The sequence below is a fragment of the Halichoerus grypus genome, chromosome 6, assembly GCF_964656455.1.
Source record: "Halichoerus grypus chromosome 6, mHalGry1.hap1.1, whole genome shotgun sequence".
NCBI classification, from domain to species: domain Eukaryota; kingdom Metazoa; phylum Chordata; class Mammalia; order Carnivora; family Phocidae; genus Halichoerus; species Halichoerus grypus.
This window is the reverse complement of record NC_135717.1, coordinates 34,700,117-34,725,208: the sequence shown is the minus strand read 5'-3', so window position 1 is coordinate 34,725,208 and position 25,092 is coordinate 34,700,117. Positions and strand designations below refer to the sequence as shown.

The window sequence follows — 25,092 nt, the reverse complement described above, 5'->3', positions numbered from 1 at the left end:
AATCCCTAAAACAACCGTTTGAAGGAGGCATTATTATTATCCACATTTTATAGCAAAACATTGGGGTTTAAAGAAGTAACCTGTCCAAGGACTGGTGGCTAGTGGGTAGGGGGTCCTGACAGTCCAATGCATGATACCTAAACTTGCACTTTGCTTAAAACTTTCTTTTTTTTACTTTGGAGATAATTGTCAATTCACACACAGTCATAAGAAATATCACAAAGAGATGATCCCATATTCCCTTCATCCAGTTACCTTCAATGATAGCATCTTGCATACCTATAATACAATATCACGACCAGAAAATTGACATTTATGAAATATAGTCACCTTTTTCAGATTTCCCCAGTTTTTTTTTTAAGATTTATTTATTTATTATTTGAGAGAGAGAGCAGGGGTGGGGGTGCAGAGGGAGAGGGAGAGGGAGAAAGAGAATATCACGCAGTCTCCCCATGAGTGCGCTTTCCATAATTTATCATTAACAAAGAAGACAAGAAAGTTGCCCCCAGGAAGGGATCTTTTACACAGGGCTTGATCTCATGACCCTGAGATCACGACCTGAGCCAAAATCAAGAGTCAGATGCCTAACTGACTGAGCCACCCAGGCGCCCCCAGATTTCCCCAGTTTTGCATGCATTCAATTATGTGCATGAATTTCCTTCTTTGTCAGATTATCACCTGTGCACTTGCCTGTGATGGCTGCCACAGTCCACGCGCACAGCAATTCCATCACAACCGTCCCTGACTTCACCCTTCGTAGCCACAGCTACCTCTCTTCCCCGGCACAGCCCCAGGCAGTCACTAATCTATTCTCCACTTCTATATTTTTGTCATTTTAAAAATGCGATATAAAAAGTGTGTGAAACGCTTGCATCTCTGTGCATGTGCGTAGTTACAGAATCAGTCCGCAAACAGAACCTTATGTCCACTTGGCTTCTTCATTCCTTTCAGTTCCTGTCATCTCCCACTCCCTTTAGCTGCAGATTTGCTGAGATTTGAAACCCTGTTGACACTAGCGTGTAGCCCATACACCACTCTGCACCACTCTCATCCCAAGGTGGGCTCCAGATGTCCTTGTGTGGGAATGCTCAAATTCAGCCAATAAAGGCCAAGATATTTCCTATAATTGTGCATCCTCAGCCCCCATTCCCTACCCTCACCTCTGCCGCCCCCCCCCACCCCCGCCAAGCCTGCCTAGGTTCATCAGCCACACTGAATCTGGGAATAGAGGACTAGCTTCAGTGGCTGATCAGTGATGTCCACCCCAGAAGCTTCCTTGCCCCATACTGATTAAAAGTTATAATAGAAGAAGAGGTTTGCTCAGGTCTTATAGAGTATACTAGACAGGATTAAGTGTTGTCTCTGATTGGGTGGGGGGCTCTACCCCCAATTTTCCCAGGATGGGACATCTCCTGAAGTCTTGGCTGGGAAACAATCTTGACTCTTGCCCAGGTCCTAGAGTGTCCAAAAGCCTTCTCATCAAATGAAATGACCACTGCCCCTTCTAGGCATGAGTCAGGCCATAGAGGTGGAGATCAGGTGGCACGCATCTCAGCCCAACAGCACGGCACTTTCATTTTCCCAATTCTGTATCTGATGCCATTTGGTCATTGCCTGTAAGTGGTCAGTTTGCATTTGGGGTGAAAGACACACCAAGCTGAACTGCCCTTTGGCACAGAGCATTACTAGATCAGGTCAGATCTTAGATTTGTGAAAGTTTTTACCCACCTCTTCTTGCAAGTCCAGAAAACACGATGAACATGTTAACTGCTCTCTCGAGTGTACACTCACGTTTTCCTTGTCTTTCTTTCTTTCTTTCTTTCTTTCTTTCTTTCTTTCTTTCTTTCTTTCTTTCTTTCTTTCTTTCTTTTTCTTCTTTCTTTCTTTCTTTTCCTTCTTTCTTTCCTTCTCTTCCCTGTAAACAAAGGTGGTGAGTCTTCCAGAGCCCCCTTACCAGACCCACTATCATTGGCATTGTATCCTCAGCCTAATTGGATGCTATCTTGTCCCCCACCAGCTGATGCCCCAACATACTCTTTCTTTTAATGGCTCTTACCTAGACTGGGCATCGGACACAGACCTGAGAGTTATTTAATTTTGAGAGCTTCTTCCCCATCTCCCACCCGCAATCTCCCAGCTGAGTTTAAGGGAGCTACCCTGTTTGTCGATGTCAAGGAGCAGAATCCTGCTTGCTCCTTTGCTCTATGCATCCAGCACCTTTGAGTGGGCAGACTTTATTGCACCTTGTCAGGCCCACCATGGCTTTTGTTTTCCTGCACATTTGAATTATACATCTGATTACCATGGCAAATGTTGTGGTTATGCAAGCTTGGACCTCCTGCCTAATTAACTAATGATAACAGGGCCCACTGCCCTTTCCCCTCTCCGAAGCCATCACGGACATGACAGTTCTTTTATCTTTCTTCAAAATTGACTTGCTCTCCCGACCCTCCAGCAGCTCCTGTTTTGTCTGTTTACCTCTCATGCCTCCGCGAGACTGTTAATTTTCCGTGGCACCTCCTATCTGGTTGTAATTAACACATCGAACACTGAAGACATAGTTCTGCTTTTTGCAGATGCCTAATGGAGGTGTTTTCTTCCTCCACTAATTATACTGCTGTATTTTAGTGATCTGCATTGACCTAAAAGGATCTTTTTTTTTTTTTTTTGTTTTGGTTGGAAGAACAAGTATAGTTTTGGAACCCAGTTTGGGCAGAAGAGAAGGAAATCATTACCAATATATATTGTCAATGTTTCTTTTCATAGCCTTGAAAGTAACAAATGAGGATACATTTGTTGTCAGCCATCCTGTTCAGCATTTGGCAACTCTTTGTTAGATGTGGGTAAAATTTGCTTTGGATATATGCTCTCCCTGGAATCTAAATATTCTGCCTTGGTAATTATACAGATGGGGCACATGACCTATTCCATTGAGTGTGGAAATCCTCAGCAGATTGTGAATAGCCTCCCATCCTATTAGATTTCAGGGAAGCTGAGCCCTTGCCTCCACCAAACATGAGACACAGAATCTGTTTATCATCTTATGCTTAGGCTTAATATTTAAGCTGTAATGAAAACCGGTTCAAAGAGATCGAGGTATAAGAAGGAGGTTGGTAGTTACAGCAATAAAAACAGGAGCAAAAAGAGCAGCTTTTGTGAAGGACTCCGGCTGGAATAATGATGATAGAATTGTCTAAATCGATACATCTCTTGTCAGACCCATGTCTGATGTTTGAATCAACCAGGCCTTTTCTCCAAGAGCTTTCCTTGAGAATATTGAATTATTTATTATTTGTATCTTTTTTTCCCCTTCTCTTTCTGATGATTTTTTTTCCCTCTGACTTAGTAAAATTTGTTTTTCATGCTGCCAGGTTCAATGTTGTCTACTCTTTGATAAATAGCAGTAATTGGGCGTATAGCAGAAGTCATGTACAAATGTATGACTTCAATTACATCTAGAGCATTTTTTTCTTTATATTGATCTCCCCCCCCCCATAAGATCTGTTCTCTATGGCCCATAGTGCTTAGTATTTTAAAGAATTATTCTTTGTCTGTGTGTCAGCATGCACTCTTGAACCTGTGTGTCTTTTTTGAAAACGTGGTCCTGCCCTTCCATCAGTCTGGACAGGCCTGGAGGGGAATATTTGAGAGTTTCTCCCGATGAGCTCTCCTAGATTCTCCTCACCTGACCCTCTTGCCTTGTCTGGCAGCCTGTAGTTTCCATAGCCTGCTTTTCCTTGTTAAAGGTAGGACCAAGTTGGGGACAGTGGATTTCATAGACCAGGAAATAAATTTCTGTGTAATGAAAATTGTGTAAAGAATTTTCTACAGAAGCAGAAGAGAAATGGGAAAGAGACAAGAGAGAAATAATCTGCATTATTATTCAAACTTAAGAAACTATTGTCGTTGGACTCTAATTGTCTCTGACTTAAAGTATTTCCTGTTTATGATTCTTAAAATAGATAGGGCTGTAGTATGTTTGTTTGCCAGCTGAATGCATGCTTTCATGCATATATGACTGTCCAGACTCATGCATCCATCAATATACCTATTTCCAAGGTTTAGTACCGGCCCCAGCATTTGGTGATCCTGGTTTGGCAACAGCAACATTTCTTAGGCACAGCCAGGTTTCCTAAGGCAGGAATCTGATGTCTGACTGTTTCGAAGTCACTGCTCTGAGGGAACCAAGCCTACACAATGGAGAAGTAAAAGGCGGGATTGGAAGCCTTCTGAGGCACTAAATTGGACACAGCTTCTCTAGAACGCAGCACCCCCCCCCCCCATGTCCCACATCACACTCGTGCTGGCCTGGAGATGGGCTTCGCCAAAGGGCCATCAAACAAAGAGCAACTGAGTGTGCTGTCCTGTCCTGTCCAGGTTGCTCCTTCTGAGGCTTTGAATCTGCACCATTGAATCGTGCTGTGGTCAGCACTTTTCTGAGAAGCAAAATAGGATGGGGCTCTGAATTAGACTTTTTAAGGGCATGCAAATAGAGAGTGTTGATTCCATTAAATCTTTTCTTAAGGAGAAGCGGGCACTTAAAAGGCATTTTCGGGTAGGGTGTATACGCACGTTATTTTATCTCCTGCCCAGTCCCTAAAGCCATGTCTGTCCCATTTTAGTCTGAGGAAGAAAATAGAATCAAAACCTTCAGAGCATCTGAGTGATAAAGGAATCACACTGGCAGTTATTATGCTGTAGGTTATGAAGCTGGGACTTAAATAGACAAAGAGAAATTGAGTTGGCTTTGGCGGAGTCTGTGACTCTGGACCACACCAGGTTGCTGTGTGTGTGTGTGTGTGTGTGTGTGTGTGTGTTGTGTGCGTGCGTGAGAAGCACTTTCATAAAACTGCCTCTCCCACCAGTAGGCTGTTAGGCATGGCGCTCAGAAACAGCCCTATTGTTTTAGCTTTCCTTTCATATCATGTAGGTGTCTACACCATGCCACCCACACAGGAGAGCAAGTGAGCTGTGAAATATATTCATTGTTAGAGCACCAAGGAAATGGCGGCGAGCAATCGGAGGTAATAATGTCCGACAGGCAAGGGAGGCCGCCAACATTACCTGCATTATTTCGGTTGCCTTTTTCATTATAGGTTCGGGAAATAGGCAGCAATTCGATTATGGCATGATTTGGGGTGGAATTGCTTGCGCTCCTTGACCTCGTCACTGGGGGATCAAATGAGAAGTCAGCTCAAATAAAGTTTATAGTGCATTAACTGGACGGAGCAGTGCCTTACCCACAGAGCACGATTTTTCATCTTCCAGGGGTTTGTAACTGCAGCCCAGATATATCTGTACCTTAAGGCACAGGGAGGATTGGCTGAGATGTATAGGAGTGAGCAGAGGCGGCCAATGGTGTTCAGACGCCTCCCTCCCATGTGCAGCGCCTGGTTCCTCTGCAGCTCGGGCGAAGCAGTATGATTAATAACACGGAGGAAACCTGCTTGTTGGATTATTAATTTCTCGTCCCCTTTGCCTTATTTTTTTTCCTCTGCACATATTCCTGATGCGTTTCCTTCTGCCTTTTTTCTGTTTGCCTTTTGCCAAGCCTCTCCATCCCTCCTTTTCTCTCCTCTGGCCCATCTTTTCGCCCATGGAGCTAACCACTAGCATTTCACACTGACGCCTGGCCACCCAAACCTCGAGCCAGCTGGCTTCACACCTGGGGTGAGTTTATCTCTTCCCATTGGGGATTCTGTGTCTGAGAGCAGGAAAAAGAGAGAGAGAGAATGGGAGAGAGAGAGAGAGAGAGAGAGAGAAAGAATGGAGCCCGGGGAGTTTGAGCTCTGCTTTATTTCAGGCACCGGCTTGGCCTTCTGTTAGGAGTGACCCAAAAAGCAAGACCAGTTCACCGAGACTGCACCCCACCCCAGCCCAGCCTCCGCTGCATGAAGAAACATGGTTTCTCTTAGTTAACTAATTACATCTCTTCCCACCAGTTCTAGACACAAAGAGTGCATGTAGCAAAACGGAAAGAAAGGGGAAATAATGAGGGGTAATTGCATGCCTGTCATATGAAAAGATATTGGGGTGCCAGAGTTCCATCTGACAACAGAATTGTGGAATGGGGTAAGGGGGAGATTTGGGAGGTTTCTGGAGTGCCTTGTGAGTGGAGGGTACCACCAAAACTCCAGCCCCTGTCTGTACCCCCAATTTGCCAGCCATACCTTCACATCGGAAAGGGGTGTTGCCTGTGCGTGTGGTTAGGGGAACTTGCAGGTTTTGATTTGCTGACCTGTTTGTGCGTCCCATTGGTATAAAAGGAGCAGAAGAGCAGGCTGGGCCACTTCATTTTCCACATTCCATGTGGCACAGTTCTGCCTGGGATCTCTTCTCACTTGTCTTGGAGGATTTCTCTCCTCCTCTTGAATCTTCCCCCTTCTGGAAATCAGCTAGATTAAACAGCAGAAGGATGGGGGAATGACATGTAGTATTTACATGAGCTGTCTTTGCCAGCATATCCATTTTTTTCTGAAGAAAACCTTGTGTTTTAACCCTAGAAAGTCCACTCTTTGTGGAGATTACCTTGAAGCCCCCCAAAGCTAATAGGATGGAGAACTAAAGGCAGTTGACATTAATTGTTCTCTTTATTTGTAGAACTTAAGCACAAGGCAGGGGAAAAAAAAAAAAAAAAAAACCTTCCAAGCTAATTATTCCTTTGGTTTATTCTCAGTCTGGGTGTTGTTTGATAGTTTGTTTCTTGGGTTTTTAAAAAAAGCATTTGGAGCTTCTTTAGTAGTGAATTTTGAGGGGAAAAAAAATTATGCAGTGATATATTGACTCTAGCCCAGTAGCAGGTTTGCATCATGGTTTTTTGAAGCGATGCACAAATTGGGCAGCTGTGGATCTTCCTGATGCACTTTACAGGCACTCATGATTTCTCTGATTTAAGATCACTGGTAAGACCTTTATGTTCTCCTCACACCCACCCATAGAGAGACCATGCCCTTATTTTGTCTGTTACACAGCACCCAACCTAGGAGAGGAATGATGGAAAGTACTCATGGAAAGGGACAACATCTGAACTTTGACAGGCTGGGACCATAGTAGTATCCCGAAACAAAAACCAAAGTCAAAGATAAACAAGCAAACAACCAACCAAAAAAGGAGTGCCAGTTAGAGCACCTAGGTCATCACCTTGAATTTCCCATTTTTCTTTAGTTTCTTTGCCCCCCTCAGGTAATACCAGGAATGATTTGGTCTGAACGTCCTCCAGAGACGTAGATTTTGGAGAGGAACTAAGACAAATTATGCTCCAAAGCTGAGAGGATACTTAGAAGTTTGGGTACCAAGAAGAATGGTGATTGACATAGAGATAGGACCTAATTTTTCAGTACAAATCTTCCATGATTGTTAATAGTTTGAAATATAAAAGGGAGCTTTGTCAAAATCTTAGTGCATTGTCTTTGGCGAGTACTGATTTTTTTTTTTCAGGGAAAGGCTTGTACTGGTGGGAAACCATCTCATTTGGATAGTTAGAGAAAAATTAGAAACTCAGGTTCAGAAGTACGTTTTTGCTCTAGCATGCTGAAATTCCAACATTGCTTAATTCTTCATTTAGGACACACAGAATCACAACACATTTAATGAGAGGGGTTTAATTTTGTTCACCAGTACTTTTTGCAGACCTGCAGAGGGGAAAAAGCATTATTTGGCCAGTAATATATGAGCTAGCTCTTCACCTACCACCAGGCTTCTCACCATTTCTTCCTTCACCTGCCCTCCCTCCTTTTCCCGAGGCAGCCTGCCACTCAGGCATGGGGTAGGAAACTTTCTCCAAACCTGTTTCTACTTAGGAAATTCCAAAAGGTTGGAACTCTTCTTTGAAGGACTTCAAATACCATTTATCTCAAAATAAATCACTTTGGGACTTTAAATACCAGCTCATTTCCTGCACCTCCTTTGTCTCTGAGTTGCAGAATGTTCTGAGACTACATGGATCCCTCTCGTCTATTCTGTTTCCAAACTTCTCCAGATAAATGGGTGAAAATAGTGAAGTTGTTGAGCCCTGAGAATAAGCTCTGGATGATCCATTGTCCTACCTAAGCAAAAGCTCCAAACATTTGGAAAAGAAAAGGCACCCCCCCTTTAGCCCCCAACCCCCTTGAGTTGGGGAGAAGTGATACCCTTGCAGCACTTTTTCCATGCACTGCCATGGAACAGTTCTTAAAATACTACCTTGTTAATTTGTTTCTATTATACACGGACATTATGCAAATAGTGATAAACAAAATGTATCTTTCTCCCCCCATAAAGCTTCCTCCCAGATTCTCCTTCGTGTTTACAGAAACGTGCTCTATTCATGAGCTCCGATCAATTGTTTATGCACATTGGTGTTCATTTGTTCAAGGCGGCATCTGGGCCGTGGATGTCAGCAGAGACCGGTTGAGGCAGAGTGCTATTAATAGTGAGGCTTATCTCGTTTAGGGGAGAAATCATTTTAGTATGCTCAAGAAAAAGCCAGTGTGCAGCTCGCTGCCCACCTTCACCTAGGCAGGGTCCACACCTTCCAAAGGCAAACACAGCTGAAAAGAGCTCTTAAAGAATGATTACATAGTCGTGATTGCGCTACAAATTGAGTCTTTTCTCTGCTTGACAGCGATCCTGGCATAGTCTCCCCACTTAATCCTTGATAGCAATTTGCCTATAGTTGTAGCTAACAAGAGGTGACTTGAGAGGGGTTGCCAGTCACCACTGAACACCCAGCTCTAGGTCACCGTGGGCACAGGCTACCGAAGCAGGCCTGTTCTCCTATTAACTCACCACCTCCAAATGCATTAGCCCGGCACTTAGCTAATGGTAGTTTTCAAGCACCAGCCAGCATTCCCGACCAGCATCCATTATCAGTTATCCGTTCCCTGCGCGGCCAGGAAAACCAGAAAGGAGAGAAGCCCAGTTGTTCTTCAACCGCAACCAGAGAGATAAGCCAGGACAGGGACTCTCTCCCAAGAAAGTTAGTTGGACGCTGTGGTGGACAGTCATCTGGAGGTTTCAGGTTAACCCCGAGAAGGGGACAAGACATGTGGCATATTTTGCCTGCCCTCTGTCAGGACCTGAGCGTAGCCACAGGACCATATCTGGGGTTAGAAGCAAAACCTGCAGATACCGTGTGCTCTGGAGGTATAAGCAGTGGCCGGCTCAGTGGAGGGTAGTCCGTGGTTCCCATACTTAAGCATGTGCGTCAGCATCCCCTGGAGAGCTTATTAAAACTTCGGAGTTTCTGATTCAGTAGGTCTGGGATGGAGCTGGAGAATTCCCATTCCAAGAGACACCCAAGAGTCACACTTTGAGAACGGTGGCAGAGTTCAACAGGCTTGCTGTGGAGTGTACCCCCAGCCTCCCTGCTTCACACCCATGTGTGGCTCCCCATTATCTGAGAAGAAAGGCCCAAATTCTCAACTGACTTCTGAGACCCTTTGTAACCTGGCCACTCCTCCTCAAGTCTTACCTCCCCCTCGCCCGGGCTGTCCAATGGCGAACATAGTGGGGGCCTCACAACAAATGAGTTTTTACGTTCTGAGAATGTTCCTCCCTCCCATTTCCTCACGTGGAGATTTCTTACCCATCTGTTAAATTTGTTCCCAGTCATTGCCCCTTTTGACTTTGTCACTCTCTCCAAGTCTGGATTTCCATAGCTGCTTTTATACCTGCCTGATGGATGTATCATGTTGTATGATGGTGTTTATGTGTCTTTCTGCTTAAAGAAAGGGTCCCTTTTATTCATTTTATTCCTCCACACCTGGTGTTATGCCTGGCACACGGTCATTAGCTGGTAGAATTTTTGTTGAACACGTAGCGTCTTGCAGTCCATTTGATGGGAATCATTATCTAATGGAGTCAGATGACCTGTGTTTGAATTTTCACTCAACCTAAGATGAGATTTTTTGTTTTGGGGACAACTTTTCTTCCCTTATCTGAGAGGTTTATCCATCTTTATAAATGGGAATATTTTTTAAAAGATTTTATTTATTTATTTGACAGAGAGAGCACAGGCAGGGAAAGTTGCAGAGGGAGAGGGAGAAGCAGGCTTCCCACGGAGCAGGGAGTCCGATGTGGGGCTCGATCCCAGGAGCCTGGGATCATGACCTGAGCCAAAGGCAGATGCTTAACGACTGAACCACCCAGCCTCCTATAAATGGGAATATTAATAATGGTGGTAATTATAATAATAGTGGGAGTAGTAGTAGCAGTAATAGCTGTATTACTCCTTCACATGTAGCTAATAAAATGCACAGCCCAGTTCTGGACATGTAGCAGAAATTCAATACATAGGAAGGTTTATCTTATTTTCTTTTTCCTACTGGGACATCCACACTGGAGGAGGAGGATTGCACCAGTGGAAATGAGTAGATGAAGTCTAAGGGAAACCACACAGGAGTGGCCGGGCAGTGAGCAAGGTGATGCTTTTCCTGGCACCCCCTGATGTTAATATTCTGAGTAAAATCTTGTGGACTGAAGCCACTGGAAGAGAGAACTTCTGGAGGGCAGAAGGCAAAGCCACATCCCCTGTCTGGTCTTTCCCCAGTTACCCTGGACCCTTTCTCATACCGGAGTGCTCTGGGATCCCAAGGACTTTGCCCAAGCCATCCTGCCTCTCCTTCCCTGACAGCCTTCTCATTCTTCGGCAGACGATGCAAATACCACCTCCTCTGAGAAGCCTTTCTTGGCCAGCCCATCAAAAGGTAGCCTCTCCCCAGCCAGCTTTTATTTTCTCTGCCAGCACCCGGTACCTCTCTTTCAGAGCCCTGAGCTGCCTGGAGAGATTGTACATGCATTGAACGTTTCTTTCTTTTACTCTGCAGTGAGCTCCGTGAAGGCAGGAAGCCACCGATTTTGTCCTCTCTTCTATTCTCAGAACCTAGTACAGTGCCTGATATAGGGGTGAGAAGGAAATAGTCATTGCATGGATGAAGGAGTGGTGGGAGGAAGTGATCAAAGCTGAGATATAGATATACATATACATATACATATACATATACATATACACATACATACACATACACACATACACCCACTGAGGGTCAAGGCAAAGGGTAATGAATCTTTTCCCTTGGGGACTTCACCATCTTCATTGTTGAAAGTGGATGCTGACAGGGCACTGGTCAGCCACCTCTCTTCTGTGCTTCCCTAGACCCTAGTCATACCCTAGACCCATAGTCTCTTTCCCTCCTTCTTTTATTACTCCATTACTCCAACTAATAATTACTGAGACCTACTATATGTTGGGCACTCTTCTAGAAACTGGGGGATAGCAGTAAACAAAGTATACAAAAAAAAAAAAAAACCACCCTGCTCTTGTGAAATTTATGTCACAGTGTTATATTTACCTAGTTACTTTGTTACCATGGTTTTGTCCTAGCTCCTAATATGATTCTTTACAAAGGGTAGGTGCTCAATAGAAATTGGTTGAATCAATGGATTCTTTAATTTTCTTTTACTTTTCTTCCACTAATATCCAACCAAAGAGGCTCATCTTTAACCTAACACACTTAAATATTTTTTGAATAAATAATGTTCCATAGCCTCATGTCTTTAGACCACACCACCCCCCATTTGGAAAGGTGTTTATTATTTTGTTCTTGTTTATCCATCCCCAGTGGCAAAGGTGCAACATCTCACTGTTGAGAATAGTACAAATCAACTTCCCCTTGGATTAAAAATGGCACCCAGTCATTCTGTGTCTTCGTAATAATTGTGGTATGCTTTGGGATAGGACACCGGACTTCAGTGCACTGGGTCCACATTTGAACTCCGGGCCACCTGTTAGCAGGATGCTCATGTGCAAGGGGCCCATAATGGGACTGAGTTGTCATGAGCATGAAGTAGAGCGATGTGTGTATAACACGTCTGGAAAAGAATCTGGCATCATAGGTACACTTCAAAGAATGTTAGCATGCTCATTTCTTGGACTCAGATAAATAGAAGCACATGTGTTTGCATCTATGTTGGGTGAAGGTTTGCTTTCACCATCGTCCAAAAGGAGTCCAAGCCCCTCCACGATGTTCCAGTTGCTCCAAAGGCACGGGCAGTGCTCAGCTATTCATAACAACAACCCCAACCACAAATGGACTTGACCAACTATCTGTGTGCCATGCCCTGTGCTGGTGTTTTCCATGATTGTCTCATTCAGTCCTTTTCCTTAACTCTAATAACAGACTTATTTTTTGTCTTTTTAAGCAAATGCTGGTAAAATACCCATAGCCTAAAATTTACCATTAGTGACAATGAGTACATTCATGGTGGTATGCAACCACCATCACCATCTAGTTCTGGAATGTTCCCATAACCCCAAAAGGAACCTCCATATCCATTCAGCCATCACTCTCCATTCCCCCCTCTCCTTAGCCCCTGGCAATAGCTATAGAACAAAGAGAGAGGTTAACTGGCCTGCTTTGTACCCACATGAATAAGTGGTAGAGCTGGTATTTGAAGCCAGGAAGCCTGCCATCCCAGTGTAGAGCACCTAATTGCTAAGCCAATTAGTTCCCCATTAGAGAGACCTTTTTTCCACCATCCAACTCACACTGTTTGGTTGTTTCTCCACCATCCAATTCACAGTTTGGTTGTTTCTAGTTGACACAAAAGATGACTTCCCCTGAGGCTTCCTTAGAGAGTTCATACCATTCCCACCAGGGGGAAGCCTGTGTCATCTGGAGGCCTCCCTCCCTCCACCTGCTTTTCCTGTGCCTAATCCAGTAGAGAGGAGAGTGTCACTCCAGTAGCTGGGGGAAGATGAGTCCTCAGGCCTGGCAGGAGGTCCCCACAATTTCTTGGTCCCCAAGGAAATTGCCAGGTCAGAAGGAATGCTTGAGGCCAGTCCAGGTCCTTTACCTGTGGCAGGAATATGGCTCTCAGACAACATGCCCACCTTTCTCAATTTAAGTCCTTGTCTTAAAGGTGAGGTGTGACTTGCAAGGTGGGGCAGAATTCTGAGAGAGAGGTGATCTCTGGGATTCCCTTAGAAATATCTGCAAAAATGACTTCCAAGGAAAAGGCTAATCTGTTGCCCCATTTGTCTTTATTCTTCAGAAATATTTAGGATCTCAGACCCAAAAGAGAAAATTTTTATGAATTCAGCTAATGCTTCCAGCTGTCTACTGAGGCCGTGTGGGGTAACGATCACCGAGGGCACATTGCTCCTTAAAGATACAAGATTCTTCATCTTAGACCAGGAGTCCACAAACACTTTTTGTGTGTGTGAAGGACCAGGTAGTAACTATTTTAGGAATTTTGTCACAATTACTCAACTCTGCTGTTTTAGTGTGAAAGCAGCCATAGAGAATATATAAACAGATGGGTGTGACTGTGTTCCAATAAAACTTTATTTGCAAAAACAGGTGGTAGGGTGAATTTGGTCCATGGGCTCTAGTTTGAGACCCCTGTCCTTGACCCCAGCTAACTCTGTGTTCTGTGAAGTATGGAACCTCCCCAAGATTTTTGCTGATTCTCAGGAAATACTACTCCTTTGCCCTCTCTATCCCTGCTCAGTCCCTGGATTTGCATGTCTGGCCACTGTTTTCTGGCCAGATTAACACACAACCAACAGTTCTGTGGAGTTTCCCCCAGAGAACCCATTCTTTCAAGCAGCATTTATAACAGTGTAGAAGACTTACTTGCAACTTCTGTGGAGGGCAAAGGGGTCTCATATCCCTCAGCAAACAATATGCAAAAACACCACATAGTCATTTCTATTTTCCCAGAATTCCTTCTCAGGCAACCATGGAGGTGGTAAGTAGGGTGAGTGGGGTGAGGGTATCTCTCACCTTCCCCCAACAAAGTGTGTAACTTCTCTGCTTCTCCTCTCTTTCCTCCTGAGACTTCACTGGGAATTCTAAACCCCTGTGCTTCTAGTATTCAGAAGAGTTTCTTGCCTTCTCTTAGCTGGGCATAGATCAACATAGAGGTCTTTGAGTAGGGGGTGGGGGTACAGTGATGGGCAAGGGTCCAGTCCTACTTCAGACACTCAGCTCTTACCCAGGCCTTCTCCTCAATAAAGGCAATACTCTCCCTAAAAGGAATTCTGATTAATAATTTCCCTGCCCCTATGTTATCATACAAAGAAGGCATGGCACGTGTTCTCAGGGATTTAAAGTCTAATAGGGAAGATGCTCCATTTAGGTCCATTACAAAGCAGTGGAATGAATGCATATTACTCTGTAGGAACCAGATGAATGAGTGATACAATCACACTGAAAGACTGAGAAAAACAGGTAGCATCTGAGTTGCGCCTTATGGGGCTCATATGATGTAAGTAAACCCATCTGACTTCAAATGTTTGGGGAGTTGTCTGAGAGAGACACCATCAGTTTCTATAAGAGCGGAGAGAAAAATAATTCATCCATCTACCTATCCACCCATCCATCCATCCTTCCATCCATCCATTCTAAAAATACTTATTTCACATCCACTGTGTACCATGCACTGAGCCAAGTGGCAGAGAGAAAAAAGGCAAAGGAGGCCAATTTTGGAGGAGTTCAGAGAAGTGTGGTAGGCAGGTATATTAGACAATTAATTATAAACTGAAAAAGTAAGTGGAATTTTGGACAAGGTATTAATGAGAGTGTTGAGGATGAACAATTAATACTGTTTGAAGCTGCTCTTAGAGAGGTCAAGACTGAATGATCTTAAAGACACTAACAGGCACCAGCCAGGTAAAAAGGAAGAAAAATCAGGTCAGGGATGGTTCTAGTAGAGGAGAGCACAGGAGCAAAGACCATGAACCCAGTGAGAGACACTCTGACACTCGGTGTTGCAGGAGTTGAGACAGTTGAGATGAGCCTGGAAGATAAAACAGAGGTCAAAATGCAAGGGCCAACACGTCTTACTGGCTCGCATGTTTCAGAGGTTCTAGCGAGCCCCTGAAGTTTATTATTTTTAATAAGTGGTTTGTTTTTAGAATAGCTTTAGATTTACAGAAAAGTTGCAAAGATAGTACAGAGAGTTCCCATGTACCCTGCACCCACTTTTCCTACCGTTAACATCTTTCATTGCTATGGTACATTTATCACAACTAATGAACCAATATCGATGCATTGTTGTTAACTAAAGTCCATATTTTATTCAGATTTCCCAATTTTTATTTAATGTCCCCTTTCTGTTCCTGGATCCCATCCAGGATGCCACATTACATTCAGTTATCACGTCTCTTTAGTCCCCTGTAGTCTGTGACAATTTCTTAGACATGCCTTGTTTTTTACCTTGATGGTCTTGAGGAGTAGCAGCCAAGTATTTTGTAGGGTGTCCTGAAGTTTAGGGCTTATCTGATGTTTTTCTCATGGTTAGACTGAGGGTATCAGTTTAGGGAAGAAGACCACAGAGATCAAGTGCCATGGTCATCACGTCCTCCCAGGGGCACATACTGTCAGGTTAATCACTGTTGATGTTTGTCTTGATCACGTGGCTGAGGTAGCATTGGTCAGGTTTCTCTACGGCAAAGTTACTCTCTTTTGAAGTCACTATGTGCAGCCCACACTTGACAAAAACGTCACCTCTCAGAGAGGGCAGCATATGTATCCATGGAGATTCTGAAGCGGAAGAGAGACCTGGTTTAAGGACCACTGGGCAGAAAATGCAAGGAACACTGTTATAAGCCCACATGAAGCAGAATTGGCTTACTACCAGGAAAAGTGTCACCCCGTAAGACTGTCCTGTTGTGTTTTTGGCATTTGAGTGGGTTTAGTGCATGGATGAAAAAGATTCTTTAAAGGTCTCCATCTGACAGGTGAAAATCATAACCACCACTTCAGATCTTGCCTGAAAGAAAGCCAGTTTCATTTGTCCCTACAGAAGGTTGTATTTCAACCTCAGGAGTTGCCCCATTGTGTGTGTGTGTGTGTGTGTGTGTGTGTGTGTGTGTGTGTGTGTTCCCCACGGAAATGACCCAAGAAGGCAATGCTTGTTGAAGTTCTTGGATATCACTGCAGCACATTCTTTCTTCTATTACACAGCAACTTCTTCTCTCTCCACTGTGATCTTTAGTCACACATTTCTTCTTCCTTGTCTGGCCGTACTTTTCTGGGGACGGTGTGGCCTGAACCTTCCATGTAACAGAAGTTCTCTCCCCAGATACAAACAGCTCTGCTGATGACAATGTAACTCCAGACAGCTTTTTGGTGGGCAAATTGGCAATACATTTCCCATTTAAAATGCTCCTGTATCTTGGTCAAGCGATACGTGTATTTTCAGTGGAATTATTCTATTCTTACTGTCTTTTTTTTTTTTTTCACTTAACAGTGGATCACAGATGTGATCTTTCCTTTTGATCAATCCTTATGTTATTTCCAGTTTGTTTTTCTGTGCTCCTTATTTGTATTCCAAAGCATTTTGGTAAGAAAACTTGAACAAATGTGTTTGGACTTACGTGTATGGCTTCATGTCAGATATTTTATAGGGAATGGAATTGCCTGTTCAAAAGTTAGGGACATTTGAAATTATTATAAGGTCCATCAGATGAGTCCAAAACAGCTGGATGAATGTGCATTCGCAACATGGTGCAAAAGTATTGCGTTGTACCTTATCCTCACTATAACCTTGCAAGGCAGTCATGATCATTCCCATTTCAAAGAGGACAACATTGAGGCCCAGTGAGGTTAAAGGACTGGCCCTGGCTTACCTCCAATCCAAGTGAAATATCTAGAAAATTATTTGGTCTCCTTACTGAGATCCTCCCAACATATAAAAACCTCATCCACCAAAAGAGGCCCTGGAATAGATGCATCACTCCGATTTACCGTAGGACCCATTTAATCTGCATTATGATACTGTGCTAGAATTTTCCAAGTTCACAGTCATGAAACAAATGCATTACCCTAAATTGTGCTAGAATTTAATTATCTTTTCCCCCCCTCGCTTTTCTGTTCTATTAAATTAGTGTCCTTCTGCTCCGAATTGGCAATTCCCACTTTGGGGGTGGGGGAAGGAGTTCTTGGCCATCAGACTTGGGTGAACGGAGTGTTACTTCTGCAGCAGAGTAGATCCCGGGCTCTCTGGTGTGGCAGCCTTTGTGGAAAGGATGTTAAGAGAGACAAAAGGACACTGTCGGTGCGTTATTAATGTTAAAAATTGTTGACGTTCCATGCAGTGTGTTTTTCTAATTAGAGCCAAGCTGCAGAGTACTATTTCCATAATCAACATGGGAATGGAAACTCAGCAAAATTTCATGTATTTGCAATGAAACTGCTCCCCAGCAACATAAAAATGGCTTTTATAACATAAAGGCTGTAATTAGAATAAGTCAAATCAGTTGGAAACGATTAAGGCCAGAGTAGGCAAAGCTGCCTTCTAAATATTTGTCTGGAGATTAGCCTACTCCTGCAGCCCTAAGAAGCATCTTTGATTTACTTATACTGCTCAACGTGGCAAAGATAATCCTGTGGAAGGCAAATGAACACAGATTTAGATGTGCTGGTTGGCCCTTTCTGCAATTTGACAGGAGGCAGCCCACTGGAAGCGAAGTCAGAAAAAAAATGAATATAGGGTCACATTAGACAAATTGCTTAAAAAAAAAAAAAAACATGCACCGTGATCATCAATTTAAATTCTTTTAAAATGTGCTCGGTCTTTGAAGCTTTTAGGATGCACTTTAGAAGTCCACGTGGAATAATTCCCTGCATGTCAATGCGACAGTTGATGCGCGTCTCATTGTATTTAAAATTATAGTTCTGAAATGGGACTTGCTCCATGCAGCTTGTCTGACATCAGCTATTAAAATACAAGTAAATCTTGGCAGGTGGAAATTTAAAGAAGAAAAGAGATTATATAAGAAAAATCAGAATTGTTAATAATAATTTGCTAACCAGGGGACACCGGCTACCAATAGCTCTTCATGTCTTCTAATAGGATGCTGATATGAGGAATGCCTTGTTCTTGCCAGGAATGGGGATGGAGGTTAGGAAGGGGATAGGAAGGGGTAAAAAGTGCTATCAGCAGTCCATGGTTTGGGCCCTTCAAGGCCAAAGTGGTCAGAAAGACACTGCAGGGCCCTTCTGTGGCATCGTGCTAGGAGTTTAGCACTATGGTGGGATGGCAGAAGGAGGGAATCTAGGAGAGAGGGCAGGAAGAGAACTGCTCTTGAGACCAGGCTGGAACATACACGTACTGTGGCTTTCCTTTAGAAGGGCATAATTTGTCCTAACAGGCTCCCCACTCATTTGTAAGCCCTTCAGAATCCCAAACTTGTGTGTGTGCCTGCATTTATCCATTGAAAATATAATCAGCCTAATGCATTCTCTTACTGAATTTTAAACCAGCCCATTAAAACTCCTTTAACGTGCTAAAGTCGGCTTCAGAGAGGGTTTCCATTTCATCTTTATTGAGCTGAGGCTATGGTTTGCTCTCCCCTTGCAACACGGTGAGCGTCTGTCAATAATTCAATAGCGTAGCCTTGACGGGCCCAAGCCCAACCTAGACTTTCAACCAAGCCAAGCAGCTTGTCAAAGCCTGATGCGCTGTCAATGGCCGACTGATCTATACTGCATGAATCCCCCCTCAGCTCTTGATGTGTCCCTGGGAATAAAAAGAAAGCCATTTCAGAAGTCAGCCCAGTGAGAAGCACCTGTTTGTAGAGAATCTCTAATGAGGGCAGGTCGCGCCTGGTGGAGTGGAGTTCAGCGGGAGCCATTGCATTTTGTTTTGTTGAGGCAATGTGGGGTCTTTCCACATGTGCTCGGGTCACCAGAGGATCACCTTCATGTCGCTGGGCGGGTAGGGATGTCCTTCCGGTTGATGGTCCTTTATGTGGGCGTCTGTATTGTGCTTGTCTTCAGTGTTGTAGGAGACCTTGAACCCACAGATACAGTCGAGGGAGCAAAAGATACTAATCACATGATCACACCAGGACGTGGCCTTCCCCACATGTCCAGTGGCAGCCATCTGAAGCTTCCAGCTCCCTCCCGCAGAGCATCCTAAGTCTGTGCTGCCTCAAGGGTCCCGTGAAAGGCAGTCTTATAAGAGTTAAGAGCTACAGCCTCACCTCTCTTCTTGGATAGAGGAAAACACACCTATTTGTGCTAAAAAGAGAACAAATCATTTGTGTTCTTCCAGTCTGACCATGATCTTTAACCCAGAATTATCCGCCTAGCCCCTGCCACCTCCAAGCCTTGAAAGTCAGCATAAATGAGATTTGCAAATATCTCCCCTAAAAAAGGCCACTAGGAGAGCACGTAATCCATGTTTTAAATGCAAAATGTCTTGAGTCCCAATGCAGCTTAGTTTTTCCTGAAGATAAATTTTAGCTGGATTAAATAACTGTTTTAAACGCACTATTGATGCAAGTGCTGTCTCATTTGTGACTGTATTTGCATTGCTAATGGACATGTCTTTTCCTCATGCATAGTCTTTCCTGAGCATCCACCCCCAAATTTACAGATTTCTTGCTTGTCAAATTGGGGTTTGTGGAAAAGGTGGCAATAATGCAGATGGAAAAGAGAAGCGACGATGTGTTAAAGGCTAATAGAAAACCGTTGCACTGGAATAGATTCATGGTGTAGACTCCTGCTTTCCTCAACCACAGAACAACCAAATCATTTCTGATGAGGGAAATCACACCCCTGTGGCTTTATGGTCTCCCCAAGTAAGCAGCACCGAGTGTGTTTTACCCCAGCCACGGTCTATTGGGGGGGGCATCGGAGAACTAGCAGTGGGGAGAAGCAGATTTACTAATTTTGTGGTAACCTTTTGAGGGGAGGAAAAGGGAGATAAGATGAATATGATGATCTTAGGGAAGGTGATACCCTTGTGTACCCCCAACCCCAATAGCTGATGGGGAAGAGGCACAGTGAGCCCGAGTAATAATGGCCAGCGTTAGATGGTAAGTGGCCCAGCTCGTTTCAGCAAATCCTCAGGCTTCTAGGAAATTTGGGCTTAGAGGTCCTGCTGTGACGTTCACACTTCGCATTTGGAGAATGTTTAAATGAATTCATCAATTTATTTATTTTTGTTCCACATATTGGGCTCAAAGCCTCCGGTGAACACTCAGAACAGCTAGACTGGTCAAACGGAGTGTCCATTTGGGGCTGGGTAGGAGGAAAGAAAGGAGGGAAACGAAACCCAGGGCTTGGCCTCCTCAACATTCCCTGTTTTGCTGTCATCCCCACCTTTAGCAGTGCCCCAAGGGGCTGTCAGGAACCCAAGAGTCCAGGGTGACCCAAGTGTGTCAGCTTCTAGTCAAGTCCAACTGCATCCTCTTACGGGAAGGGAGGAGGGAGCGGTCTGCCTGGTACCTATAAGATGGGGCTGCCACTCCGTCATCGGCCCCAGAAACCAACCCCCCTTGTTTCACTGAAGCCCAATGTGGTTAGGGAATCAGTGCTGCCTGCACCTGACTTGGTGATTCTGGAAGCTCCCAGAGGCTAATAATCTCTGTGTTTTTTTTTTTTTAATTTTTTTATTGTTATGTTAATCCCCATACATTACATCATTAGTTTTAGATATAGTGTTCCATGATTCATTGTTTGTGCATAACACCCAGTGCTCCATGCAGAACGTGCCCTCCTCAATACCCATCACCAGGCTAACCCATCCTCCCAACCCCCTCCCCTCTAGAACCCTCAGTTTGTTTTTCAGAGTCCATCGTCTCTCATGGTTCTTCTCCCCCTCCGATTTCCCCCCCTTCATTCTTCCCCTCCTGCTACATTCTTCTTCTTCTTCTTTTCTTTCTTAACATATATTGCATTATTTGTTTCAGAGGTACAGATCTGAGATTCAACAGTCTTGCACAATTCACAGCGCTTACCAGAACACATACCCTCCCCAGTGTCCATCACCCAGTCACCCCATCCCTCCCACCCCGCCCCCCACTCCAGCAACCCTCAGTTTGTTTCCTGAGATTAAGAATTCCTCATATCAGTGAGGTCATATGATACTAATAATCTCTGTTTTAAGAACAATCAGCATCCATGGCTTTGGCAGTGGTGGACCTATTAGCATATCAGTTCCACTGGAGATGGTTACATGTTTTTGGAAACTCTAAGCCCTACTTAATACAGTTTACTTTTAAAGGGTCACAGTCACAGAAGGTTGGTCTGAGAGACCACATGGACGAGCCCCTCACTTTGCAGAAGAGCGGAGAGGGGCCTGTATGGGTTCCCTGATGTGCTGGTGTCATCAGGTGGTTGTAAAGGTCACAGTGGAATCTAGGCTCCTCCTAATTCAGTGTTTCTCAGATCAGGTGTTGTAAACCTGAAATCTACGTTTTTCTTTCGCCCATCCAGTTATAGTTTTCACCTTCTATGACTAGCGGCCAACATTTAAATGCCTAAAGATTTCACTTAAAACCCAGTTTTCTGGCTTCTTGTGAAAAATCGGGTTTTTGGCATATCAGGCAACTTCCCTACGTTTCAACCATCCATGGGAGCTCTGCAGCATCTGACCCCTTAAGTGGGGCATGAGCTTTCCAGTTCAACACAGTCTCTGTCAGTCACTGATGACCCGACTCAGACTGCTTAACTACGCACCGCCCCCACAAGCAGGTGAGTTTAGAGCCCTCTCCTCTGACCCCTTGAAAAATAAACTCGCCCAGAGAAATTGGCAACAGGAAAGCTTTGCATCTGCCTCGGCGCTGCCTGTTCTTTGCAGCCATGCGTGGAGGATCCAGCAGCTCTTTCTCAGCACAAATAAGCTTCTTCTTCAGTTCACGTAGAGAATGGCGTCCCTGGCACAGAGCAGAAAACATCTGGTAGCGAATCCATTAGCCAGGCTGTTGCTCAGGATCCAGGTGCCCAAGGGTCTAAGTGCTGGGCTGAACAGGATGCATGAATGGGACCCCAAAGATTTTACCTTTTGGCCCTCATTCTGCCGGAGCTCTGGTTTGGTCCTCAGGGCTCCTGTGACCACTCCAGCGCCAGGTGTCACCCCAGTCGTCCCCAGGTGAGAAGCTGGCCCGCCTTCAGGATTCCCTCCTCCCTTTGCCTAGCACACCTCCCTCTCCGGCACAGCCCTCCCTATGCACACAAAGGAGAAGACGCAGATTATCTTTGGCAGACGTAAGGAGCAGTATTTGTCGAACCCTGGGTCCTGCACCTCCTCGAATAGACCTGCACACTGTACAAAATCATTAGAAGCCCTGTGTCTGAGGGCTCACGGAGGTTAGGCAGGGAGGTGAGAGCGAATGGAAATGAGAGAGCCCGCAAACTGCTTTTGCCCAAGGGCTGGTTTTAATGAGCCTGTCCCTAATGAGTTGTCCCTGCAACTAGCTTCAGGCCTAAACAGATGAGGCAGGGATTCTGCTAAATTTTTGATAGGATTTGCACTGGTTTTATGAGAAAGCAAGCAGTCGAGAGTGCAAAGTTGGGTCATGAATCTTTTACGAGCGTGGATGGTTGTCCATCTTGTCAACCGGAACGGGAAAGACCTGGTTGCTAATGGAAACCCTGGCCTCAGCCCACTGTAGTCACTCACCAAATCAGCTAATTTGGTTGGGGTGCCTGCGTGAGTTGTTTTTTTTTGTTGTTTTTTTTTTGTTTGTTTGTTTTTGTTTCTTTTCTTTTTTCCTTTTTTTTTTCTCCACCCTTCTGATTCAGGACCTGGCTCACTGCCTCCAAGAATTCATCTTCAAACTCCATCAAAGAGATGACTTGAGTCAGCACCCCTTTCTAATGATCTTTCATAGAACTACACTCATCTTGGGGGGTTTATGCATGTCTCCCATGGAGCGCTGGGAAGGAAATTCCACCAAACACTTCAATCAGCATCCTTTCTTCTTTGGGGCAACCCCATTCCTATCAAAATCACAAGACTTTACCCTTCTGTTGCATGAGGAAACTCTGACCAAGGATAAAATGTCATTCTTGATTCCTTTGGAGATGTTTCTGACATTCTAATATTTGTCAATTCTGGGATTGAGCAGTACAGGAGATTTCATATACTCCCACTTTTTTTTTTTTAATATTAAAAGCTGCCAACAAATATATTTCTCCGGTTTGATTCATCCACCAAGAGGCAATTTTCTTGGTGGCTTAAAAGGTTACAAAAAATGCTTGATCAGCGGCCTTTACTGCACTGAGTGAGCTGCCTCCTCCTTCCAGCTCACACACACTCTTTCACATTAATCATGTAATTGATTTAATAAGCTCTGGCTTCAAGAGCTTTCTCCCGCCTCTCTTCTTTCTCTTCTCCCCATAAGGTTTTCAGCTCGGCATCTGACGGGTAGGCAGGCTAAGGCCCTTGAATTTTGCCAGGCATGAAATCCAACAGCCTGGTTTGTATAATAAATATCCTCATCTTATCTTTCTGTTGCTCTCTTACACTTATTTTTCAGAAGCTATTTCATTAATCACATCTAAGGGTAATAAAATGTGCAGTCTATTTCTGTCTACGTGTAGTTTTGAGGGGTAGTACTTTGCCAACTAGAAAGCATTTCACATGTGGAGTCTTGTTTGAACCTCTCTAAAAACCCTGAGAATGAGCCAGGGGAGATCTATTACCCCTATCTTATAAACAAGGAAACTGATGTGCAGAGAGGTGAACTGACTTGTTTAAGACCTTGTAACTAGTTAGTCATGTGCATGGGGTGAAAATGTTGGCTTCCAAACTGCCTGCAATAAGACATTGCTGTTTTCATATTCCTTTGTTGCCTTAGGCATCCTTTCTCTGGGTTGAAACAAAAGCTATACATATTTATCTTCAAGAGAATACTTTCAGTTTCTCTATCAGGGAGTAGCTGGAGTTGTTTTCTGTAGTTGTTTTAAGTTAGATGTGTTAATATAATATATATTTAAGTCAAACAAGACCATCTCTATGCAAAACACTTGATGAATCACAGAAAGCTAAACCAGCATTGGCTAGGATTATTATTTCAGATTATAGTTGTGCAGGACTTCAGTGTTAAGTCTCGGGGAAATGTCCTCCCCAGGAGCTTACCCGGTATCCTGACTTTTCTCGTAAAGGGTAAACTTACAAACTTGGGTGTGATCTGCTTGGTATAGAGTCCATAGAATTGGGGCAGGGTCATTGTTTTAAGGAGATGTACATCTTCAAAAATTAGTTATGAGATTGTAGAATCTAAAGAAAGGACTCCAGTGAGGGATGCCAGTGGCAATATTGGGAACAGATGACAGAGTCAAAGTCTTAAAGATCTGGGGAGAAATGAAACGCAAAGACAGCTGCTATAAATAATGAAGATGTTCTGCAAGATGTCCCTGACCAGGCTCTGACTGGCCAGCACGGGCTTTTCACTCTTCACCCTGACCTGTATTTGAAGCGTCTGGGGTAAGTGTAGATATTAAGATAATAGTACCACTACCTATATTAGTCAGGGTTCTCCAAAGGAATCAGACCAATAGGAGATTAGCAGATATGTATAGATATATAGATATATATTTATTATAAGGAATGGGCTCAAGTGGTTATGGAGGCTGAGAAGTCCCATAGTCAGCAAGCTGGTGACCCAGGAAAGCCTGGCTATATAGTTCCCAACCTAGTCCATTGGTTTGAGAGCCAGGGGAGTCAATGGTGTAAATCTGAATCCATAGTCAAGAGAAGATGAGATGAGATGTCCCAGCTCAAGCAGGCAGACGGGATGAATTCTCCCTTCCTCTGTCTTTTTGTTCTGTTCAGGCCTTCCATAGATTGGACAGTGCCCCACTACGTTGGAGAACATGTTCTGCTTGACTGAGCCCACCAATTTCAATGCTAATCTCATCTAGAAACACCCTCACAGACATACCCAGATACTGTGTTATTCTGGACATTCTTAGCCTAGTCAACCTGACACATAAAATTACCTATCACACTACCCATAAAAGTTTACCATCATTTCTGAGTCTCAGCAAATCCATAATCATGATGTGCCACATGAAGAACTTTTTTTCAACTCTGTTGCTGAGCCTAACTTTGAAGTTTTTCTTTGACGAGTAAAAATGAGCAAAATTCTTTACTGCCCAGAGAAATACTGTCTTATCAACTGTGGATGCTGGATTAGAGGGATGTGCTGGGTGGGGAAAGGCTAGCACCTTGTAAAGAGTTGAACATAGCGCCTGGTGGTTAACAAGGATTAAATGTATTAAAGACATTGGTGTCATGCCTGTCTTAGTATGAGTATTACAAACAGTGGAAGAAAAATGGATAATAGAAGAAAAAGAGTGATGGCGTGCA

At 44.1% G+C, this 25,092-nt stretch overlaps 1 protein-coding gene across 29 annotated transcripts in view; it reads left to right on the top strand.

The window, feature by feature from the left end:
- The window catches only part of RBFOX1 (RNA binding fox-1 homolog 1), a 1,991,091-nt gene that overhangs the window by 1,735,378 nt on the left and 230,621 nt on the right, over positions 1-25,092 (top strand). The window contains exon 1 of one of the 29 annotated variants that reach the window (XM_036092246.2): positions 10,620-10,685. The exons of the other annotated variants lie outside the window; for them this stretch is intronic. Within the exon in view, the coding sequence (XP_035948139.1) occupies positions 10,635-10,685 (51 nt within the window). The 5' untranslated portion in view covers positions 10,620-10,634. Of the gene's footprint in view, positions 1-10,619; positions 10,686-25,092 lie in introns of those variants that run through there. 29 annotated transcript variants of the gene reach the window in all.